The sequence below is a fragment of the Larus michahellis genome, chromosome 8 (assembly GCF_964199755.1).
Source record: "Larus michahellis chromosome 8, bLarMic1.1, whole genome shotgun sequence".
In the NCBI taxonomy this organism is placed as follows: domain Eukaryota; kingdom Metazoa; phylum Chordata; class Aves; order Charadriiformes; family Laridae; genus Larus; species Larus michahellis.
In genome coordinates, this window is record NC_133903.1 from 39,244,015 (window position 1) to 39,269,598 (window position 25,584).

The window sequence follows — 25,584 nt, forward strand, 5'->3', positions numbered from 1 at the left end:
AGAGATTTAAATCCATTTAGATATTAATGGCTATCATCAGGCTTCTTGTTTTAGAATAGTAATCTGTTTATTGGAAAAACTAATTTCTAGTTGATATTTTTAAAAACCTGATTAATGCATTTTCTACCCCAAAAAATTGCTTAATAGTTTTACATTGTATTAATATTGTATTAATAAACATAATGGCCTTATAAAATGACTTGCACCAGTACGGAGTATTAATCTCTTTCAGTAATCATTTTTTTAAAAAGCCCTGGTAATATTTCGCGAAGTTTGTAGTATCTGGTAACATAATTCTGGCTTTCAGAAATTAAGGCCCTAATGATTTTTTTTCACGTGGCAAAGCTTTTGTTTAAGATGTTTTTGTATTTTGAGTTCAAAATAAAAAAATACAGCCAACCTAAATCCTGTTTGAAGATTTATAAATAAGGATCAGATTTTAGAGTGGAATCTACTCAGGGATTTTATTTCATAAGGACATAAGTGTATGTATTGTGGAATAAACTTTTTGCAGGTTTTTTTATTAACAGGGAAGAGTGCAGTTATGTTGAAGAATTTCAGAAGTGTGTAATGAAGTACGTCAGGAAAGGGATATCTGAAGTGTAGTGAGTGTGAGGAGATTAATTGATGCATTTCCTTCAGTGTCAGGATTCCACAGGTGGCAGACTTGATGGCAGGTATGGACTGATAGTCAACCGTGTCTGCTCTTCATCAAAGGCCTGTGTATGTGAGTTGTCCTGTATTACCTATAGCAGATCCCATTTTTCTATAGTTCTTTTGGTTTTGGGGGGATTTTAGTGAAGTTCTCTGTCAGACTTGCCAACTGAAAAGGCACTGTATTAATTCAGTGGAGGTGGAGCTGATAAACTATTCTCTATTCAGGGAATTTAAGAAAGATTATTCAGTGGTCATTGGTAAAAATTAAGAAGGCCTTTACTTAAAGTATGCATCTGAAATATACAGTTGCCTACGACTTGAAATGCAAATATCTATACTTAAACCAGGGTATTTCTCAAGTAGCACGTGTGTTTTATTCACTTTGTACATATGTATTATTTTTATTGTACAGCTTTATTTCACACAAATTTGGTGGCCTTCTACGATGGCATTATGGCGTTGGTGAATAAGGGAAGAGCAACTGACATCATCTACCTGGACTTGTGCAAAGCATTTGACACTGTCCCACACGACATCCTTGTCTCTAAAGTGAAGAGACATGGATTTGATGGATAGATCACTTGGTGGATAAGGAATTGGCTGGATGGCTGCACTCAAAGAGTTTGGTCAATGGCTTGATGTCCAAGTGGCAACCAGTGATGAGTGGTGTTGCTCAGGGGTCTGTGCTGGGACTGTTTAACATCTTCATTGGCGACATGGAAAATGGGATTGAGTGTACCCTCAGCAAGTTTGCTGACAACCCCAAGCTGTGTGGCGCGGTCGACATGCTGGAGGGGAAGGGTTGCCATCCAGAGGGACCTGGATGAGCTAGAGAGGTGGGCCCATGCAAACCTCATGAAATTCAGCAAGGTCAAGTGCAAGGCCCTGCACGTGGGTTGAGGCAATCCCAAGTGCAAATACAGGCTGGGTGGTGAATGGATTGAAAGCAGCCCTGAGGAGAAGGAATTGGGGGTGTTTGTCGATGAGAAGCCCAACATGAGCCGGCAATGTGTGCTCGCAGCCCAGAAAGCCAGCGGCATCCTGGCCTGCATCAAAAGAAGTGTGGCCAGCAGGTCGAGGGAGGTCATTCTCCCCCTCTGCTCTGCTCTCATGAGATCTCACCTGGAGTGCTGTGTCCAGCTGTGGGGCCCCTAACATAAGAAGGACATGGACCTGTTGGAGCAAGTCCAGAGGAGGGCCAAGATGATCAGAGGACTGGAGCACCTCTCCTGGAGACAGGCTGAAAGAGTTTAGGGTTGTTCAGCCTGGGAAGAAAAAGTTCTGGGGAGACCTTATAGCAGCCTTCCAGTACCTAAGGGGGGCCTACAGGAAAAATGGGAGGGTCTCTTTGTCAGGGAGTGGAGTGATAGGACATGGGGTAACAGTTTTAAACTGAAAGAGGGTAGGTTTAGGTTAGATATTAGGAAGAAATTCTTTCCTGTGAGGGTGGTGAGACACTGGAACAGGTTGCCCGGAGAAGCTGTGGATGCCCCATCCCTGGAAATGTTCAAGGCCAGGCTGGATGGGGCTTTGAGCGGCCTGGTCTAGTGGGAGGTGTCCCTGCCCATGGCAGGGGAGTGGGAACCGGATGATCTTTAAGGTCCCTTCCAACTCTAACCATTCTATGATTCTTTCAGTATCTTGTATGAAACAGTCATCTGATGGATTTCAGTGGAATCCTGCCTCATTTACAGGCATATGTGCCAAATACATAAAATGCAACTTTCAAGTTGTAGAAACTGTAAAGACAGTCACTTGGATGATAGAACGCTGCTGCTTGGTGGTACACAAAAGAGGATGCACTAATTTGATGCATGCAATTTTAACTTGAACTTCTTTTATTCTTATGCTTGGCTTTGCCTTCTTCACTTTCTTGTTAAAGTTCTGTGGGTTTTGTAGAAAGGAAAGGATCACACTACAAATGTCTAACACCACTGTACAGTTTGGTATTTTAAAAACGAACCTTGAAATGTAACAGTCTATTTTCTTAAAATGAGCACCTGGAAGGTGTTGCCTCAGATACTTCTATTTTTTTAAAATTTGTTAAAGACACAAAATGTGTTGGGTTTTTGGTTTTTTTTTTAAATAGGACTGTTGATTCCTTAGAAGAGCACTTCAGCGAAGAAGCTTTATGTTTTTGATTTCCATTTACTTAGTTTTAGCTGAGAAACTGGGTGTGCAAGCTTGGCCTAGGAATTTGTAAAGACCTGCAAGCAATTTCTATGTGGGAGGCAAGATCTCATGTAACTGTCTGTTTTCTGAAGTGCATTCATGCAGTGCTTACAGTCAGAGGTTATGTCACTGTATTTTGGGGAGCTATATGTAAAGCTTATGTGATGATACAGTGAAGGAATACATAGTAATTCAGACTGGAGGAGTGATTCCATAGCTGAAGGGTAGTGGCAGTTCCTGCACAGGTAATGTATTGATGAGATTTTGCTGGCAGCATAATGAAAGGAGAAGTGTTCAGTGTCAAGGATGATGCCAAGGTTATGCACAGTGCCATTAGTAGTTTGGAGCAGAATGGAGAGATGATGTCATTCTGTGCTTTAAGCTTTTCCTATTTGAGAGAAGCTGTTATATATGAGATCTATAAATGCAGCAAATTAAGAGCTAGTTCATGTGGCTAAGATAAATAGGCTGAAGGATGACTGAAAGTGTACATGTGTTTATTATGCAAGTGGTATGTTGATCTGTAGCATTAACTGGTTGAGGAATGATAAAGGAAAGTGGTGAATTATTTCTCTGCAGCTTATTGCTCATGGTGATTCTCATTGCGAATAATGGCATTCAATTTAGTTGGCTATTTATGGACTGTAAACTTACTAAATATCAATGATATTTAGAATGTTACAACTAATCTCAGCTGAGGGGGAAACTGCATTGATAAGTAACCTTCAGAAACAATATATTAATATTTTTCTCTTAAGGCCTTGATGTTCTAAATATTTTCAGAACTCCATCTTTAAACTGATGCTTCAGTTTAGTGCTTTTATGATGCTTTCATTTTTATGTGGACCTTTACATATTTGCTTACTGGATAATGTATGCTCAAAACAAACAGCTCTTAAGTTATGTTGTCTTCCCCTTGCTGCTTTGTAGACATCTTTCCATCTTTGTTGTTTGCCTGCTGCGTAGATCTTTAAATGCACACTTCTTTATCTGTTTAGTGATGGAGAGAAAAGTAACCTTTCTGACCAATATGTGTTTTGTTAGTCCAAACCCCAGTTTACCTAGAATATTTTTCCCTCTGATAGCTTTTCCATTTTTTTTTTCAATTTACATAATAGAGATTTTTGAAATAATAATTAAATTTGTTGTTTGACTTGATGGTAAAAACACAAGTTCTTTTTTTCCATTCAAGCTACTCTCTTGACTGCTTTTTTCCCCTACTGTGGTACTCCTATTAATGTTGCATTTGTCTACTTGTAATCTTGTTTGGACTGAAATAGCTTCACAGTCTGAGGTATGATCAGTTGTGTTTGTTTCCTATGCTGACACACTTCTCCTTGAAGTGCTTCACCATCCCATATGGGGTGTTGTCAAAAAGCAAAACTTTCTCTAAGTAGAAAAAAGAGAGATTTCAACACTTCCACGTGAAAGCCCTACCACAGCTTTGGGAACTGTGCATGTGGCTTTTACTCTGATGAATAGACAAAGGAAGAACTGTAGCTTCTTTGAACTATTTTTCAGACAACTCTCAAAATCTAGCAGGAGATTCAAAATGCAGGAGGCAGTCTTTTCTCTTGCAGTCCCTTGCTTGCTCACTCTTGTTCAGTTACTGCAGATTCTTTGAAGTCAGAAGCATTTCCAGTAAAAGGACTTAAATTTTGTCTCTTCATGTTGTGAAGTGTTAAGTTTTTGCTTAATTTGACTTCTGGATAATTCAGGCTTCAGTAGGGTACTGGCACTTAAATATCGCTTTGCATTAACTGTTACAAGAAGAGTGATTGTTATTTTTCCTTTGTAAATTTATTTTTGGTGAATTTGATTGTAACATTTCTAATTTCAGTTGATTAAAGTAAGGTTGGAATAGCATAGATTGAGAGAATTTTACAAATTCTCAAAGGGAATTAAATCTGTGATTTTAGAAAACCTCATGTTTAAATTCGAGTAAATTTAAATTGATCTACACTGAATCTTAGTTCCAGGTATTTGTGGGTACTCAATGTAGATTAAGTTATTTTTATACTTTTTAATAGAAATCGACGAGCATCAAAACTTGTGCAGACAGAAAACAGGAAACTACATTTTGTACAGACAAGGTCATTGTTGAAAAGGTTGGGAAAGTGGCAGTATAGGCTTACGTTTAAAGAGTTTTTCAGCTGTATTAACTGATTTAGGAGACTATTGTCAGCTACGTTTTTGCTTTTTTAGTCCTCTTCTGAGATTATTTTATCCTTGGTAGTTGTGTGTACAGTTTTAGCTGGAACTTCTTCTGGGCTTCTTGTAATAGCCTTTTTGTAGAGTAATCTCTGCTTTCCACTGTCTGTTTTTTCCTGTATTGATTCTTAGGGTTATTAGATTTCTGTAAGATTGCGGACACTTTCCAGAGCTGCATCAGATATTCGAAGGAAATTTCTTGCCTTCCCCCCCTTCTCTCCCTGGCTTTCAAATTTAGCAGATTTTAATGCTGTGACAGCAGTATCCTAATAGATGTAAATGGTCAATCAACTAATCAAATTTCGTAAGTCCCAGAAAGTGCTTGAAGTCAAGACTAGAGTTTCAAACGTTTTGCTGTGGTTTTACGTTAAACTGGTGAAATGGACTGTTTAGCCACAGCTTATACCAACAAAAGTCATTCCTGTAGAGTAGTTTATTCTAGCCTTTATTTCTTCTTCCGTCCTTCCCCACAAGCATAATCAGCTATGGGGGAAAAAGATAGTTTTATATTACATTATAAGTCTATTTAAAAATACAAACATCAACAAAAAACCCCCAAACAAACAAACAAACAAAAAAACCACAAAAAAACTTCTCTATGAATTACACTCCTGACTGCAATCACTTCAAGAGAAGGTGGTGGTTAAAGATGGTTAAGTGTCTTTTCCGAGATAGATGTAGAAATGTCAGTTATCGCAGATCTGTTAGGAAACAAGGGCTAAGCAGTAGATAATTAGATCAGAACTCGTGTCAGGGTTACTGCAAATTTTATTCACTCACTATCTACTTTTGCATTCTAGTGTTTCTCAAACGTTTTCCCCAAAGAGGAGCATGTTATAGGAGATACTTTATTATAGCAAACAGGGCCCTAATAATGTAAACAGAAAGTGAATAAAAGTAAATTTAGTCTTGATGTAAGATCCAGCTCTGATGACAAGAGGAGTAATTAGGCAAGTTTTGTGTAGTAACTTACATTTGACCTCAGATCAATTGTTTTTATAAACCTTGTCTTGTGAATGGTTATAAGCTTGATGCAAAAGTAATAGATAAAATCTTTTGTGCTATCTTTATAGATGTGAAAGTAGTTCTTTTAGTTGTTCTGATAACAGTCTGAACCTGACTTCTGAAGTAGCAACTGTAACTGTTGTTCGCCTGGGAACATAGGATTATGGAAGCTTTCGTAGCTGTTCTCTAGCTAAGCCAGTAAGATTAAAAATTTTAACTAGTCTAGTGTGATTATCTGTAACAATTATTTTACACCCTGTGTATACAGCCTCAAAAATTATTCCTCAAGCAAATGCTTCTTGAGAATCTCTTTGTGTCTGTAACTCAGATATACCTGGGGGTTGTACTTCTGTCTCTGAACAAGACCCGCAGATGTGACTTTGTCATTGTGTACAGGCTGGAGAACTTCTTGTGCCTACTTTGGCCTTTTTCGTGTGTTGCATGAATAGAAGTATCATTGGTATGCTGCTTCGGTTTTGTCACTGGGCAAGGTGATCATTGCGAGCACTGAACCGGCCTTGGTTCACGTTTACTGATTAGGGAGAAATGCTTATGCCTTTAAGCGCTTTCAGTCCATTGCTGGGGGTACCTCTGAGATATCGCCCGTCTCCACCGTTGCAGTTTTCTTCCACTTCCTGTTTCCTGCCCTTATCAGAACAGGCAGCTGCTTATCGGTGATCAGAAGCCTAACCATTTTACAGCAGTCCTTCTACCTGCTGTGGGCCCCTTTTCACCACTGGAATGGCAAGGCCTCAGGGTGAATGCTCTGTAACTACATTTCTTACCTGCTTCTGAGTCCCTTTTGATGCTGTCTTTATTACCTGGTGAGGGAGAGCGAGGCTTTCATTCTCACTTCCTTTCCTGATAATGAGAATTAAGACAGGAAAATCGGAGCCAAAGCATTTGTGATTTTGAAATCTTTGCCTTTCCCTAAGGAGTCTTGGAGAACTATTTCTCTTGGATCTGCTGGTAAAGAATTTCAGGTCCTCAGTTATTCCAAATGTCAACACCCTTGAAATGAGGTGTTAGAGTTTGATTGTTTGTGCTGGAGTGAGAGGAATCTTCCTTGACAGCAGAAAGACCTTTGAGAGGTGAGTGTTCGTTAAGTGCTGTACGTTTACTCGTTTTAAACAGTGAAAGTCTTAATACTATCAGTAGTTGAGCCTAAAATGCGGATTGATTGCCTTCATCAAGATGTTTGCTGCACATTCTGTCTTCCATTGGGTAGAGCTTTGAATGCCACTGTGTTTGAAATCCCAAAAAGGGGAGTTAATTCTGCAGGGCCCTTTGAAGTTTGTAACACAGGGCTGCGGTGGCCAGCCCCTTGGTCCAAGTGATCTGTGAGCTGCCTGTGAACCAAAGAGTACTTACATTCAAGAGTACTTGCATTTAAGTTTCCTCCCAAGAGCACATTCAGTGAGTAGAAGAGCACATGCCCTCCAGATAGGCAGCGTAGGGTAGGACTTCCCATGTTATGTCAACAGGGTAAATGGCTTGGTCTGAAGTCATGTGTGTCCATGCCAAAGCGGTTGCAGTGAGTAAGGGGTTGTGTGACAGCCTGTGGTACTGCCGCACTGGCCTACGGTTGTCTGGGCTTTGCGCCGAAATCCTTTGATGCAAGGAGTCTGTCTGCACTTGAATCACAAACCATGAAATCTATGTTGAGAACAGTTATTGCTAATGTTTAGCTAATTGCAATGTTCAGGAGATGTGAGAATTGCTACGGTGGTGTTGTGAGATCATTTTGCATGGGGGCACAGTCATTGATGTAGTTCTTACTTGTAGCGAGAGAAGTGTTAGTCTGGGGTTGACTCTGCCCAGCTGATGTGCAGAGGTTCACTGAGGTGTCTGGTTTAGTGCTGATCTTAGTGTTTGTTAATGTAAAGCCTACATAGACCTTCTTTCCCATTTTTTTTGAAGGTATTTTGGCTCTTCAAACATGCAGGGTGTATTTTGTGGTGTTTTTAACTGTACATTTACATTTACCTTCTGTAACATACAGTTGGGCTCCACTGCTGTTTGAAAATAACACTTTTGCTTCTCTAGGTGCGTGAATATTACTGTAAAACCTGACTAAAGAATTTTGAGTCTCTTCCAAATGTTATATAGTCTAGTATCTCCAACTAGGAAGTGAAAAATTTCCTTGTATAGTTAGTTCTGTTAAAGGTCCATGAGCAAAACTGAAATTAGAGCATTTAATCTGACATTATTCAGCCTTCATAAAGGCAAGGTAAGTTATGATTTTAAAGTGGACCAGCTAGCTTTAAAATAATAAACACAACTTTGTCCTAGGAAAGGCGAGGAATTAGTGAGGCTAAGATTTAAAACCCTCCAACACTTAATTTTAGATACGTTGACTGGTTTTGATAAAACAATTTTTAAAAAGCTTTCATTTGTAACCATTTCTTTTCTGTGCTTCATTCCCCATTCAGGGAACTTAAGATAGCTGGCTTTCAGGGCACTAACAGAAAATGCAGGTTTCCTTGCTGTGGAACTTTTTTCCCCCCTGTTCTGCTCACTTAGTTTAATGGCATATGTATATTTGGTATGATTTCTTGGTGGTTTTTGTTGGTTTGTTTTTTGGTTGTTTTTTTTTTTGTAATTAAAACACCAACATCTGTGTTACTTGAAAATTAAATACATATTTGACCACTGGAATTTTCATAATTCTATCCTGAGACAAAACTGATAGAATACATACGTAGCCATGTAGCCTTGCCTGTCTTGTCTAATAGTCTCGAACACAAGCAGAAAACAATGACAGCTTGTTTTATTTTGCAGGTTTGTTTTAATGTGGAAGTAGATCCCGCAGCTTAATGCAAATCAAACAAACAAAGGTAAGTAGAAGTTTTGTGGGTTTTTGGTGTTTTGTTTTTTTTTTTTTCTCCAAATCCTTCGGATCTATTAATGTATACTGCTAAACACTCAGAAAAAGTGGTCAGTGAAAATTTTACTGAAACTTGTATCTTGCTTACCGTAATTTATGGACATAGACTTCTATGATAGCAAAGTGGGAATAAAACACACACCCCCCCTAATACTTTAAGATTATTATTATTATATTTATGCTTTTCTTGAATAAACTATTATAGTCAAAAAGGCTATCAAGGCATTCTGCTAGCTGTTGAGAGCCAAAATTATGAGTACTTCAAATCAATTTCATCCTCTGCATATCATCCACCTGGTTTCAAAGTACGGAAATTGTACTTTGCATTGTCAAAGCACCATGTTAAACTTGCACTTATTCTATTAATAAATAACCGTGTGGGAAATTTCACCACCTAACAGAATAGCGTTTCAAATTTTTAATAATCAAAATCTGTTAGGATCCCCCCCCCCACTCCTGCCCTTAGGAACCCTTTGGGGAGCTATTTGAAAGACAAAGTATATGAAGCTTAATGTTGGTACTCATGAGCTGTAGAACTTGTGTCCCTTTGCAATTGCAGCATGTCCGTCTAGGAAAAATTTTCTGTAACTTTGGCATTTCTTTTCCTCCTCTCATCCCCCCCCGCTGCAATTATTGTGAGAAAAAGGAATTTAAGCCCAGATTTTGTTTCTCTTCATGTTACTTGATATTCTATTGAATTCACTTGAAATTATGTGAAACATTTAATAAAAAGCAATTTGCTTTAGTCTGTTTCAGCTGGAGTCTTTCAAGAATATCTTTAGGTAAGACCCCACAGTTTGGTAAACTCTGCTGTGAGACAGGGCATGATGGACTGGTGTACATAGGCTTCTCTAACAAACAAAAGCGGGTTTCTTGGGTTTCCTGCTTGCTGTTTGACTAATATGCCATCTCAGAATACAGCTGCTTGTGGTGACTTGGTATTTTGAAGAGGTGAGAGGGAGATCCCGTTTGCTCAAATGAGCTTGTTCTTCATTTCTAATCTCCAATTAATATGTAGACTTAATGTAACTTTAAAAACGTAGTGCGTGCTTTTTAAAATAGATGTGACCTGTTTGTTTGTATCTTCTGCTCTGATGAGACTTTTTTTAGAGCTACTGCTGTCAACTTCAAAATACTGATTATAGCAGAACGTTTTGTGGGGAATTTCAGTAACTATTCTGTTCAGTGTTGTTCTTTTGTATAATGTATAACTGATTCAGTACTTCGATTGTAAATTTTTCTGAACTATGAACAATTAAAAGCATACAATACTATGAACAAATAAAAGTGTAGCCTGCATATACTTATGCGTAAAGGATGTTTCTTGCCTTAGCCTGACTTCACAGGTTTCTAGAATGTGCTGCTTTGAAACTAGGAATAAATATAATGCTGCGAAAGGAAATACTTCTCTTTATCTGAGGATGAGTATAAAACAAGAAGTGCAGCTAGGGAGAGGACTTGAATTCACAGTAAGATTTAGATTGTTCCCTCTGTTTTCTAATGCTTTCAGTACTTAATGCTTACAGTTTATGTTCTTCTCTCCTTAATGTATGTGTTACCTCGTTACTGGTTTAAATGCAGAAAATTAGTTGAGAAGTCTAATATATAAATAACTGAATATGTTCTTTAAGCATGAATTCTTCTGAATGAAATGCCAAAGACCTCTTGCCTTAACAGTGGGTAGCTGTGTATAATAGAAGAAAGCTGATCTCTGAGGAGAAAGCCTGTACTCTTGCATACATAACAAGAGGACAGAAAAATGTGTAAAAGAATACATGGAAACAGTGTAATGCAGTCTGATCAGTATTGTTACTGCTTGGAGGAGATCTTGAGGTTCTGACGGTTCTGTGAAAATGACAACTGGATAGTCAGTAAATCAACAAAAATATTATGCATTATCGGGGAACAAAGCAAAAATGAGATCTGGTTATATAAATTTGTGGTGTACCACAGATGCATTGCATTGCAATGTATGTTGCTTCTTGAGTACTAATCTAGCCCTGTGACTGAAAAATGACATGGCAAAGCTGAAGAAGGTTCAGAGAAGGGCAGCAAAGGTGACTGAAAGACTTAATTTTAAATAACAACCTGCATTTCCCAACTGCCTCTGTTTTCTGTCTCTACTCATGAGTGTACTGGCTGCAGCATCTTGCAGGCTTCTAAACAATTAACTTAACTTGGACAACTCTGTGCAGACTTGTCCTTTTTTGTAAGCTTATGTCACTTAAAGCAACAGCAGAACATGTGATTTAATGATTTGCTGAAACATTTTTCTTGTACTCTTGACCAGAATGCATTTCCTAATGACTCTTGTTAGTGTGCTTTCCATGTGGGTTTTCTTTGAGTAAGGGATTTGGGGTTTTAGTTCTTTTAATTTCACATAATTCATTTTCCTGCAAACACTGAATGTACTTTATTGGGATAACTGTAGTCTTTGGGTTTAGATTTTCTGACTTGTGGACTGCATCTTCTGAGCTCCATAGGAGGGCCTATCTTGTTTTAAATAGGGGAAAAATTTAGGAAAAAATAACCTTGGTCTCAATGTGTTAACAGTATAATGGGTCACACTTCTGTGTAACAGGAAACGTTACAGAAGGTAGATGCTTGTGCTGAATTTCCCTGTAACAGTGTGTAGAGTGAGGTCAGATTTTAAGCATTTGAGGTACCAGGCAAAATCAGACTTGTTTCCAGAAACTGTCTTGAACGTATTTAGTATTGCTTTACCTAAAAGTAGATGATGTAATAAATGAATAATAGCACCACAGATGTTGAGGAAGGATAGGTTATATACAGAATTCTGCACAGGATAAATTTGCATGTGTGGGATTTGTGTTAATTTGGCTCAGACAGGAATCTCATATGATTTTCATCTTGTTTATATTATCCTGGTAACATGACGTCGAGTTTTCTGCCATTAAGTCACTGATGATGATGACTTTTTTTAAAAAAGAAAAACAGCAACCAACCAACCAAAAACTAATTATATGGGGAGTTACCTTATCTTTTGTCATCACTTGGAATTAAGAGTTTTGTCTGTTCGTCTGGTCATGTACAGTTATATAGCTTCAGGTCTTTTAAAAACTCTTTATTTCATATGTCCTTCAGTAAGGTTGATAACTTTCTCCAAACTAACAGAGTTTTTTGTTCTTAGTCTAAAAAGGTAAAGGTGGGGTTTTGGCCTTACCTAGCTGGCACTGTTACTTACATTCATACTAGCTTTTTAACCCTTGATTACTGGAAGAATATAGAGGATTACAAGAGCCGGTTTGCTGGTAAGGATGAGTGAGTATCACTAATGTAATTCGTTACGCTAAGGTTCTAAATTAAATGACTAAAAGCAGAGTGTTTATTCCAGGTAGTCTTTTTGTAATTGGGAAAGATAGCATGCTGTAGGAGTTAAGAAGTCTCTACATTAGCAGGAGAGACAATCTTAAAATTTGTGATACTATTAAAATATGTACAGCAAATTTATCAGCCAAAAAAGCAAAAAGCATGAGAAATTGCTAGATGTGTTTCAGGTCCCGCTGGGCAAAAAGAATTACAACTTTTATTTAATATAATAGGAAATAAGGTCTGAATTTTTCCAGAGTTGAAAGGTGTGTCATGTTCAAAGATCTGTCTCAATAAAATTGGGTTAAACTGTTTTTTAATGTTGGCTTTAAGAAAGTTGTACTGACGGTCCGTTATGGAGCATCGTGTTGTCATACATGTTTTCATCTGTGATCTGTAGGACTGACACTTCAGGACTAGTTCATGCAAGTAACTAACAATATCGTTTAATGAACTTGAGAAATATTCCTGCAAAAATAGTCAAATATACCTGACTTCTAAAAATACTTCCCATTCTGGTTGTGATCTTTACATACTAACAATTGTACATTGAATAGCTTATCCAGATAACAGGCTGGATGATTATACCTTAAGAGATCTTTTGCTTCAGTTACTGAATTCACCTTTCTCTGAAGTTTGGGATTATGGTGAAAGTAAGACTTCTGTGGCCGTGTAATTGTAATCACTGGGGATGTGTACAGAGTAATGGAAAACAGCTAATTATTAGAATCAGTTCATTGCTATAGTTGTATTGGAAGACAGGGTTCTTTACCCAACTGCTCACACAATGTGTCTGAACAAAAAGACCAAATTGTAGGAAAAACCTTTGCTTTAAATTGAAAGTCAGTTTTAGATTTGGATATGAAAATTCTGTAAGTTCTGCTTCGGTTAATTTTAAATGTCTTTGTGTTAGTACTCCATGGCTCATGTTTGGCGGCTGGGGGAATGTTTTCAGTTAAGTGTGCTCTACGTGGGGAGTAATTAGATTTGCATACAGAATTTCACCACCACTTGGTGGCAGTACCTGGCTTCAAAAGCACTTGTTTCTGAGCAGATAAAGTGACTTTGATTCTGTAAAACTATAGGTTAAGGGGGAGTAGATTTGTTTTAAAATTTCTAAAAGTTACTGATGTGTTTTAGAAATGAAAATGCTTTTTATTTAACCTACTGGAAGTATTTGCATTTGTATGTCTCTATGGAAAATCTAGCTATCATGTCTAATATGTAATTTAAGAGTGTTTCTTGTGTTAATAGTATTCTCAGAAGATGTATTTAATGTTCCCCAGTTGAATTATTTTAGCATTTACTTCTAGCATTTTACTTCAGTTGAGTAATGTACTTCAAGTAATTTTAGAACATAAAACTTGCTTCATGTTAGTGTTCTTCATAATGTTGTCTTTCGCAGTTAGAGGACTGACAAACCTGCTTTTTTGCCTTCTGAAATGTTCTCTGTATTTTCACTTTTTTATTTATTGATATAAATTTTAGGAAAAGATTCCCCTGTAGATTTTCCTGTCAGCCAAGTTAGTAAAGGTTTGTGCCCTTACTCAGAGTTGTTGCGTCTCGATTGTGCCGATTCAGCAGTGTGTGGGTCCCAGCTTTTTAAAGTGGATAATGAAATTGTTGATAAAGTGGGAAAGAAGGAACGTGGGGGAGTGGAGGAAGGCAGGAGCTATTTTAATTGGCTTTGCTGCAAAGAAAAGCGTAATTCCAATGTATAACACAGTAATTTGACAGCATATGGCTCCATGTTGAGACTGCTTCCTCTTCTCTGCAAGCCAAAATCTTCTGCAATGACAGCAGGTCTTTCATTTTAGTATTATCCCCCATGTAAGGACTGTAGTGGTGAGACTAGAGCCTGGAAGAATGCAAGGTCTTTCCTAAACATGTGCTCTTTGAAATGTCTCACTCACTGTGACTGGAGTTAGAACAGCATTGCTGGTGGGAGTGGGTTCTGTGAGGAGGAAATATTTTTATTATATTGCCTGAAAAGCCGACATTGAGAATCCAGCATCCTTAGGCCATATCAAGACATGTGTGACATATCAAGAAGGCATCTAAGTAAATCGTGACATAGAAGAGGGATTCATCCTGTGGAAAGTCCTGAATTGTAGAAATACCAATAGAAAATGAGGTGGGACTTGTGAACTGCATGTTTATATATAAACTTGAGTGTGATAATACTACTTCACTTAGTGAGTGATAATATTATTTTATTTAGTGAGAGAACTCTGGAAAACAGGAACACTGGAAGAGAGATAGAAGGGAGAAGGGCATCAAAGTATAGTTTTGCTGTGAATATGTTCTACATAACTTGGGATAGAGAAAATGCACTTTTGCTGTATACCTAATTATTTTTGTGTAGTTCTCTTAAGCTGTCAGAATAAGTCTGAAGTTAGTGGTTGAAAACTTTTTTTCTTAATTCAAATATTCTTGTGCCTATATTGCTGATATTTTTAAATGAAAGGAAAAAGTGAATAGTCTGAGCATATGGAGCACTCTAAAGAGGAATCAAGTAAGTGGGAACTGGGATACTGTTGTAGCAAAGCGTACTAAAACAGAATCACAGAACAATGTTGGAATGGAACTATGGAGATCTTATCCATTCCTTTGCCTTAAGCAGGATCACCTAGAGCAGCTTGCTCAGGACCGTGTCTGGACAGCTTTTGAATGTCTCCAAGGATGGCGGCTCCACACCCTCTCTGAGCAACCTGTGCCAGTCACTCGCACGGGAAAAAAGTTTTCCTTGTTTTTAGATGGAAACTCATGTATTTTAGTTTATACCTATTGCTTCATGTCCTATCACTGAACACCACGGGAAAGAGTTTGACTCCATCTTTTTCTTCCCTCCCTTCAGATGTTTGTACACGTTGATGAGGTCCTACTGAGCCTTCTCTTCTCCAGGCTGAACAGTCCTAACTCTGTCAGCCTTGCCTCATATGAGATGCTCCGGTCTCTTAATTGTCTTAGTGGCCTTTTGCTGGACTCTCTCCAATAGCTCCGTATTTCTCTTGGCCTGGGCAGTCATAGCTGGACACGCTCCTCCAGATGCAGCCTTACCAGAGCTGAGTAGAGGTGTGAGCATGTGAGATTGACATAAAGGAGAAGAATTTATCTATGCACGTAGAAGTAAGTAAGGGAACAGTTCTGGAGAGAAATAGTGTGTACTATTGCAGGGCATTGAGTCTGTGTTTTTCAAACTTCTATGTCTCTTACTGGAATGCTGCTAGTCATTACCATCTATGCCTGCATTTAGGAAAAATCAATATTTGATTGTAGTTCTCGTCTTTAATAGAAACTTAACAGCAGTGCAATTCAAACTAGATCGTACTACTGAAAATCCAAATTAGACAAAGCTGCAGGAATGCGCAGTCTTAAGTACTTGTCTGTCTTCTATGTGGAGTGCTGAGGGGAGTTAGGGGAGCCCGTGGAGTTGCCAGACAATGTGTGACTGACTGTTCTGAAGTTATCAGATTGAGTCTTGGATTTTTGTACTGGCTAGGCATCTTTTTGAAATACCTAATTCACTTTGAAAAGTCTCTACTGATGAAACCGTCTTAAACTGCTGCATTAGCACTTAAAACTAGAAGAGTATTTTTTTTAAGTCATACATCTGATCCTTGTGACAGTTAAATTGTATTGTCATTTATTTTATTGATTTCAGTATTGAATTTTAGCATGATGCACCCCATTGTGACAAACTGGTTTATTTTCCCAAGCAAATCAATATTAGAGGAATAAGATTAAGAATGGTCGGTGGCAGTAACGGTATTCTCTTCTACGATTTCTGAATTGTAAGGTGGTCGTTCTTCACTTGTGTACTGACTCCTTTCACATGTGAGATGTTAAAATATCACTCTTAAACATTTTAGATCACAAATCAAGTTTCTGAAATGTTGACATTTTTAAAGAAACATTTTTTTTCCTTACTACCCGACACAAAGTTTTTAAATAAATTGTTTCATTAGAATCAAAGTTTCAGGTAAATAAACTTTCTGAAAAAGTGTGCTTCAGATTTGATGTTCCTGAGTATAATCTTACTGACAAGATGGATGCTTTTGTGTGATGACTCCTCTATAATTCAGAGTTTCTCTTTGGTCAACTTTTTCCACAGAGATACTGACAACTTGGTAATCTGTCGACAGTAAGGTTGACAGATTTATAAGGTTATACTGCGGGTGGCAATAGCTTTGTATTTCTTTCTTCAGGCATAATACAACTTCTTAGTGTTGTATCAGTAATTTTTCTTGCTGCTTTAAGAATAATTTTTAATAGAAGAGTCTGATTAGCTATGAGAGTTTCCCAATATTTGTGTTTTCATGTGAACAGCTGTGGATCTGAATTGAAGATAACTAGTTTTCAGTGGAACTCCTTAGACCATGGTTATATTAATAACCATATACTTGAATGTAAAGTAGGTGTGGGAGAGCAGTACTCGTGGTAGTGTGCATATTAAACAAGCTGTCTCTTCACTACAGAAGTTTAAAAAAAAAAATCCAGAAATATTCATGTGAATTTCTATGTTTCAAAGCTAAGTAAGGCAGTCTACAAATAGTGTCTCTGCCGTGCAGAAGGGAATCTATTTTCAACAACTTAATTTGCAAACTCAGATAGGAGCTGGAGGAAGACAAGGTGAGTCACTGACTCATCCTCCAGTTGTCAGGCTTTGTGGGTCTATTTCTGTCTGAAGGGTGGGTGGATCTGGATAGCTTTTAAGAAGAGATAAAGTGGAAAACGAGTAATAGGTGTTCTTCTAATGATCAAAGTATCATGGTTTTATTGACTTTGGGTATTCGTATTGCTAGATAAACAAAAGACTGGGGAGAGGTGAACTGGGTGCATTAGTGTATGGAAGAGGCAAAAATATTGTCCAGCTATCCTCTAAATAACTTGATTTTTTTTTTTCTTAAGACGTGTCTGGTTTATGCTGATACACTACTAGTTCCTCGATGACTCTGTACGAACAGTTGTTTTCCAGAGGTTCTTAAACATTTCAGTTTTGATGGAAGCTCCATGCTTGACCTTTGCCACGATTAAGTTGATGGAGTAGACTGCATAATGGGGCAAAATAGAAGGAGATGTCTCTTTAGTCCTGTGCCATGATGTACTTCAGCTTGCTCTGTCTGGTCTGATGTTTATTGCCTAAAAATATGGGACTTTGGTTCCATCATCTTTACTACCATCTGTCATTTGAGAAACCTTTACTACAGGACTGCTTGTGGATAAGATGATAGGTTTTGTTAATTTTCTCTATTTCATAACAAAGTCTTGAAGAAAAATCTAAATGGGAACAGTACAAACCTGAAACACCTTTCCTATCTCTTAAATATTGAGTGTCCTGGTTATTCACAAATCTGCTTAAAGAACTTGACTTACAAGGAGTTACTTAGCACAGGACAAGTGTATTTTTTTCCTTCGTTACAGCACTGCCGAAAGGCTATTTTTCTTCAGTTACTTTAACTAGGCTGAGTGAATTCAGTCCATTGAGGAGGTGGCTTCTAAGTTTTTGTGCCACTTAATAGTCATTCTGTGCTTTAGCTCATTGGTTTATATTTATGAATTTAATGAGAAACTTGCTATCAAAACACGTAAAAGCACTTCATGCTTTTCACGTACTCAACCAAATTGTTCCATCTTAATTTTTCAGCTCCAGTGTGCTTTCAAATCTATTGTAAAACCTTGTAAAATAAAGTGGGGTTTGTAACAGAAACTGACAAATCTCCAACTAGTAGGCAACAGCATAGTACACTTAGCACTGGAGTATAAGTTTTAATGAACTAGTATGAAGGCAATACTCTTAATTTGGTGTGTGACCCTATTGCATAGTGAAAGTTGTCATTATGAAATAAGAACTTGGAAGTGTCGTAAGCCTACTGGTAATAAATACAATTAATAATGTACATAGAACAATGGAATTACGTACATTCCTATCAAAAAGAATTATTAATGAACAGAAAGTGGACAGCATAGATCTGATGACAGGAAGGTTGCATCTAACCTGAATTACTGAGTGACCTAGGAAGCTTGCTCAGAGGGATTACTGAATAATTATGTTAATATGCAATTATCACCTCATTTCTTCTGTAGTAACCTCAAGATGTAGTGTAGTAAGGGTGTTATAGCAAGTGCTGATAGTTTGCAAAAATACTGATGTTCAAGATTTTTGAGACAATAAGATTAGCTTAAGGCATTTAAATGATGATCTGTCAGCTTGAAGATAGATCTGACCTTACACTTTTTTAATGCTTAGACTATCTGGCCACAGGCAGTCGTATCTGCAGAACTCATTACAATTTAGAAAACTGATATTTTATGAAGAAAAACAATTTTAAAAAATATGTAAATGTAAAAGTAATTATTAAATAGGGATGGAATGTGGCTTAGTTGTCTAAGTAATTGGTTGTTCTCTGCTTTTGAATATGAAATAATTCCTGTATAGTAAATAGAGTATCGTGTAACTGCACTACAGTCATTCTAGGCTTAACTGAAATAATTGACTTGAATTTGGCCTAGCATTTTAGATAAAGTGTGTTTTAAAAGTATGAGCCTGGGATTGTGAACACTTGAGTAGGAATTTTGAGTATTGCCATTTTTACACTTACAGATCTAGGTATATTGCACTATGTGCTTAAATAAAAATCATTTCAACTGTATAGTGATTGCCCTGGTAGAGGATAACAAGCACTATTTGCAACAAATTTGAAGTTTCATGTCAGTGTTTTACTTTTCAAATACACTAAAGATTAATTACTATATATTTTGACAGAATTAATAGTTTGTGTATTTCTGTTATGGTACAGAGAAGATAATTTTAAAACTGTGATGGAAATACCCAAAGAATATCATGTAGACTTAGTTAAATCTGAATTGTTACAATGATTGATTTTTCTTTTTTTTCCCCAGCGTTGAGATTAGGTAATATTTCAGTTTGAGTGTTGCGATTCCTGAATGGTACGAGTTAGATGTTAACGTTTCCTCAAAAATGATGGCATTATGTGGAATGTTTCCTTGCATGTGTCTAGTTACACCTGTCATTGTTGCTGCGTAAATTTCTATGCGTGGAGTAGATAATGAAGCATTGCTGACTCTAAATTACCGTAATTTAAAAATACTATTTTATACGTTTATTTAATACCATGCTATTAAAACTGGTAACTTTCTTCTTGTTGTCCTGCACATAAAATAGTGAATGGTGCCACCCTGATAGCTGGAAAAAAATGTGATAATTAGCAGAAAATTATTAAAATGTAACAGCGATATTATTGATACAGTAAGCATTTCAGGCTTGATTCAAAGACTGAAATCTGTAGGGACAGCTGTATTACCATAGAAGACTACTAATCAGATCCATATGGAATAGTTCACAATCTCCATAAATACACAATATGGAAAGGAGTCTCTTACAAGAGTGCACAGTGTAATGTTTTTAGATATTGCTTATGAGAACTCTAAAGAGAGTCTCAGTTTAAAGGTGATCATATGGTCCCCCAGCCACCTTTTTAACTTAAGCTTTAACACTAATATTTAGCGTCAGCATGGTTTTGTACGTAGAGCAACATGGTTTTGTCTTCATCACGTAAACCTGTGAGAAGTTTTCGGGAGCCATTCTGATAATGAGGTTTGCAGTCTCCAGGCAGGCACGATATTCTCAGTTTGCCTCCCTGCTGTTTTGGGGCTACCGCTGAAGTTGCTTTAAATGGGAAGCGTCTGTTCTTCCTCTGAACCCCTCACACCAGAACAGATGGGTGGAACTTGGAACATGGAAGGTTTTACCTCAGAGGTGGTAACAGTGAAGCCACTCATTAACACTGAATTTACCACTTCGTTAGCAACGTTGCTTCCTGTTGAGAAAAGCTAATATAGGCTCTCAGATTGACTGAGCATACATTTGTCTACCTCTGCAGTAATAAAACAAGGAAGACCACATCTTTCAAGCAAAATTGGCTTACTAAATTTCTTTTAAACTTTTTATGAACGCTTTCGTACTCTGCTGCCTGACACTGTATGAAGCTTACAATATTCAGCTGTAAAATTGTTGGAGCTGTTGTGGGTTCTCGGGGGTTTCACTTGTTTTAATTGACTTTTGCATTACTGGTTCTTAGTGCATGTTTGCACTGCCCATTTCTAACTTGTGTAGGTGATGTAAAGACTCCTGCTGGGTGCTGCATTATCACCATTTTAGGGTGATAGCTTTGAATGTGATCTTATTGGAAGTCTTTATTGTGGTGGAAAATGACCCATCTCAAAACAGCAAAGAAATGCAAAAATATAAGAAATGGGAAGGTGAGAAACTGAGGCGTCTAGTAGAACATTAGCATAAAAGTATGTTATAGGTAAACAATACAATAAAGTATTCCGTACCCTTTAAGCATTTATTATGCATCTGACATGAGCATTGCTGTATTTCTAAATTGGCTAGTTCAATGATTGAGTAGAAAAGGAAACATTTTTTTTAATGGTAAAATTTTTTCATTATATTTCTACTCCAAATATAGTTACTTTTATCTTCTAAATAGTAAAAAAGTTGTATTATGTTCAGGTTTGTATTTTACAAATTCAAAGGAGGTTAAAGTATTTGTTTTGCCTTTTGCTGATTTGAAACAAAACAAGCACAATAACAGAGAATTTCCATGACGCGATAGCCAGCTTTGAATTGTGTGGATAGCTATGATAATGTTGAGTTGAAAAACTAATAGAAATGTTGGACTCATCTTAGAGTGTGACGTATAAAGATGAAAGTGGTGTCATTTAACCAGGTTATTTTTTCTCCTTAGGAAAAAAGGATGTCAAGCATGGTCTTCCTTGATTTCTATGAAGGACCATTGCAGGGAGCCATGGATATTAGTTGTGAGTTATAACATCTTAATTCAAAGAGTCTAGGTAATGACTCCTTTTAACTGAGCTCTATTCAAAATGTTAATTAGTAACTGAAACTAAGTGTGTGATGGCAGCAATCAAATTCCCCAAAAGATCAAAGTGAATAGTACTCTTTAAGGGTAAAATATGTGAGTCTGTAAAATATAGATAGATGTTTCTGGCTCATAGATGGATGTGTTAAGGCCTTATACTTACTGTGTTCTGAGGTAGAGAGCTAAATGCCAGGGTAGACTGAAGTTCACATCCCTATTTGTTACACACTGATTTTCGTGTGTAGGCAGCTCCTTTGTGCTCAGTAAGCATTGGGTAGGTGATTTTGCGTATAAATGGAAGTCACTCCTAGAAAGATATTTTTATGTACAGAAGGCCTCCCGGAGGGAATTAATATGTAGTAGTTATCTGTATTAGTAGATACTATTATTGTCATGCTCTGGATTCAACATGGTGATTTCTTCTAGTAGGTAAATCCTAATTAAATGTTTCTTTCCAATTGTGTTTTTTTTTCCACCTTTGAGAAGATGCTATTTTATTTGCTTATCATTTCAAATGGCCTTGTAACGTAAGCAGGATCTGATTTATTTAATTTAAAGCAAGTAGGGTCCTTTTACAAGAAGAAAATGGGAAGATACTTAATTTCTTCAGTGAGTTTGATCCTTTGCTATGTCTCTATCAGTAATCAGATGTTCAAAATCAGCTTAGTTGTGTTTTCTGCTTTAATACCAAAGTAAATATTTCTGCAGGCTTCTGTGTACCATCAGGTCACTTGTATACAAGCACTTTGAAAAAAGTGATACCGTGAGATACCTAAAGATTATTTTTGTTTCCCAGGTGCTAAAGGGAAGTATGTTTGTGCAGTTGTGTGTTGGGTTTTTTTTTTTGTTCCAAAAAAAATCACTAAAATGAAGAACAGATGCCTGGGTAGCCTTTACTCCTAACTTGTTTTACTTCTAGAAAACAACTAAAAATAAACTCTGTGTTTATGTTAATGTACATGTGGAATGTATGGAGTTGCACAGTTTTTGACAATCTCATTTCCCCCCCTCTTGCTTGCATACAGGTGTTCAGGCTTTTTTTGAACTAAGATTTTGGGCAGTGATAGTTTGCTGTATGGTTATTAATATAGCACAGCAACATATAATTTTTAATTGCTTCATTGATTAATTTTAAACATGTCTTGAGTATTCTAAATAAAAAACCACACATTTTTTAAAAGTTCAAACATATTTTTAGATTACAGCATGAAGAAGGGTGAGCCTGAAGAAAACTGTAAATTATTTATTTAATAACTGCCCTTATTTATTTCTGTGACTGCCTGATTCTTTTCTTGCTTTTTTTTTTAGTATAAATGTACTTAATGGACAGACCAGCAATATGGATGATTTAGAGATAAATACTGAAGTCACTGGTGCTAAAGAAGAAGAAGAAATCCTATGTGATGATAATTTCATATCTGAGGAAGAAGGTGGCATTCCTAAACCACAAGAGAGCGACACCTCATTTCAGAAGAACAGTACATTGACTCTGCCTGAGGAGCTATCAAGGGACAGATCTGAAAAAGCCTTAAGTGGAGGCCAGGCTTCTCTATTTATACACACTGGTGCTCCTACTGTTTCTAGCGAAAACTTTATCTTGTCTAGAGGAACTGCTGTTAATGGACCAGTTTCACACTCCACCTCAACTAAGACTTCCATTATGAATAAAGGCGGTGTTTCATTAACCACTGGACAGCCTGTAGGTCATCACACAGATTCCTGCTCATCTTTGACAGTGGTTCATGATCTTCAGCTGCCTGCAAAGAGTACAACACAGAAATCAAATCAGCACCCAGTTTTATTTTTGTTACCTGATGTAGCACATGCTAAGAACCTGACTCATTCCATTAAAAATCTACCTACCTCTGCTTCAATTGGTTGTGATTCACAGAAATCAGTAGGAAATAGTGTAGATAGCACTTTAGTAGGCCAAGTAGAAGTTTGTGAGGATGATAAAAATTTACTAGTAAAAGATGATTGTGTCGATACATTAACAGGCATTTCCTCAGGTACAGGTGGTTTCAGATCGGGATGTGATCCCAGCTGGGATCCACAAAAAGAGTTTATACAGTTTCTTATGACAAATGAAGAAACAATAGAAAAGTCCCCCATTCACTGTAAAGTAGGCTTAGAAAAAAAGCGAAAAAGGAAAATGGATGTTAGTAAGATAACACGCTATACTGAAGACTGTTTTGGTGATACCAGTTGTATTCCTAGTAAATCAAAACTATTAAACGTTGACTTCTTAGAGCAGAATGAGGAGCTACAAATAGTAGAACCGCAAAAATATTCATTGAGTAAAGTAAAGCCTGAATCCACAGATGAAGAGCTGGAAGCTGTCGATGCTATCCAGCAGCTCATTTATAGTCCCAGTAGTAACTGTGCAGAAGATACTTCTCCTGTTCACACAAGCACTTTTCTTTCCAATACTTTAAAAAATAAATGTGAGCAGAATGATTCTGAATCACCATCTACTTTCAGTACTGATGAACCATCATTTTATCCCTGTACAAAGTGCAATGTGAATTTTAGGGAGAAGAAACATCTCCATAGGCATATGATGTACCATTTAGATGGGAACAGTCATTTCCGACATCTCAATGTCCCCAGGCCCTATGCATGTAGGGAATGTGGAAGGACATTTCGAGATCGTAATTCACTTCTTAAGCATATGATAATTCACCAGGAAAGAAGGCAGAAACTGATGGAAGAAATCCGTGAGCTGAAAGAACTTCAGGATGAGGGTAGGAGTGCACGGTTACAGTGCCCGCAGTGTGTATTTGGTACCAATTGTCCGAAAACGTTTGTGCAGCATGCAAAGACCCATGAAAAAGATAAAAGATATTATTGTTGTGAGGAATGCAATTTCATGGCTGTGACAGAAAATGAACTGGAATGCCATCGAGGGATTGCTCATGGAGCAGTAGTCAAATGTTCAATTATCGGTAGCGACATGTCCCAGAGGAAAACACAGAAAAAGGCATCCTTGAAAGATCCGTATTTAGGATCCTCAAAAAAGTCATCGACATATATGTGTAAGATGTGTCCTTTTACTACTTCAGCTAGAAGCATTTTAAAAAAACACATGGAATATTTGCATCCAGCATCATGCATTGATCCCTTTGGTAGCCATCTTAGACTAGAAAAAAGAAAAGGCGGCATAATAGAAGAATCTTTAGATTTTGGTAGCAGGACAAAACAGTTGATCAAACAATCTTCTACTTTTCCAAAGAACTCTGTTTTAAAACAGGATGTAAAAAGATCATTTGGCTCTACTTCACAGTCCAGTAACTTCGCAAAACTTCACAAGAGACCCTACAGGATACAGAAGGCTCGGAAAAGCGTTTCACAGTCATCTGTAAGTGTGTGCCATCTAAATTCTAAAAACAAGGCCTTTTTGATTAGAAATAGCATTGAACAGGAACCTAAATATTTTCATCAAGCAGCAAAGCAGAAAGCTAGTGTCCAAACAAGTGGTAATTATTTATATAGACACAAATATGAAAACTACAGGATGATTAAAAAATCTAGTGACTCTTATCCTTTGCATTTAGAAAAGGAAGAGTCCAACTCTGTCAGTTCTTTACGTTTATTTTCTTCATCGAGTAGTCCCCGTAATAATTGTTTTGTCATGGATTCAAATAGTCTTGATTGCAAAAGGGCGGAAGGCTGTAAAGATGGTAGGCATGTAGCTGTAAAAAGAGTGGTTAAAGAATCCAAGAGGGAAGGCTCTGTTACAGGAGATGATTTGGATTGCTATCCGGATTTTCTGCATAAAATGACTGTTGTTGTTTTACAGAAACTTAACTCTGCTGAAAAAAAAGACAGCTATGAAACGGAGGATGAAAGTTCGTGGGATAATGTTGAACTATGTGATTACACTACACACTCTGTGGAGGATGAATCTTACAGTGATATTAATCAGGAGCATGTAAACCTATTCCCCATATTCAAAGGTAAAATGGAAGATCATGAAGCTGGTGATAAATCTTCACTTAGTTACGAGCAGAATGATGGCTTTTATTTTGAGTATTATGAAGATGCTGAGGGTAGTAACTTCCTGCATGATTTGCATGATCCTCAGAACTTAGAAAACGTAGGATCAGCATTGCCAAAGCATAATTCAGTTTTCCATTGGACTGATTTGTCACTTGAAAAGAAGTCCTGCCCATACTGTCCAGCAACCTTTGAAACAGGTGTTGGACTGTCCAATCATGTCAGAGGACATCTTCACAGAGCTGGACTAAGCTATGAAGCCCGCCACGTTGTTTCACCAGAACAGATAGCAACAAGTGACAAAATGCAACATTTTAAAAGAACTGGAACAGGAACTCCTGTTAAACGTGTTAGAAAAGGTAAGTTGTGTTGGTTTGTGTTGTTTTTTTTTTTAAGTTGGGTATAAAGTAAAGGGGA

The 25,584-nt window shown here is 37.3% G+C and overlaps 1 protein-coding gene across 21 annotated transcripts in view; it reads left to right on the top strand.

Moving 5' to 3' along the window:
• Positions 1 to 25,584, top strand: part of ZNF644 (zinc finger protein 644) — a 77,109-nt gene that overhangs the window by 39,700 nt on the left and 11,825 nt on the right. For 4 of the 21 annotated variants that reach the window (XR_012588625.1, XM_074597002.1, XM_074597004.1 and 1 more), the window contains exons 2-5: positions 8,827 to 8,882; positions 21,037 to 21,142; positions 22,480 to 24,529; positions 24,971 to 25,526. Coding sequence is in view for 20 of the 21 variants with exons in the window: in XM_074597002.1 (XP_074453103.1) it covers positions 22,511 to 24,529; positions 24,971 to 25,526 (2,575 nt within the window). In the remaining variant the exon portion in view is untranslated. Of the gene's footprint in view, positions 1 to 7,111; positions 7,137 to 8,826; positions 8,883 to 9,678; positions 9,715 to 21,036; positions 21,143 to 22,479; positions 25,527 to 25,584 lie in introns of those variants that run through there. The other 17 variants (XM_074596988.1, XM_074596985.1, XM_074596984.1 and 14 more) reach the window with 8 other exon arrangements.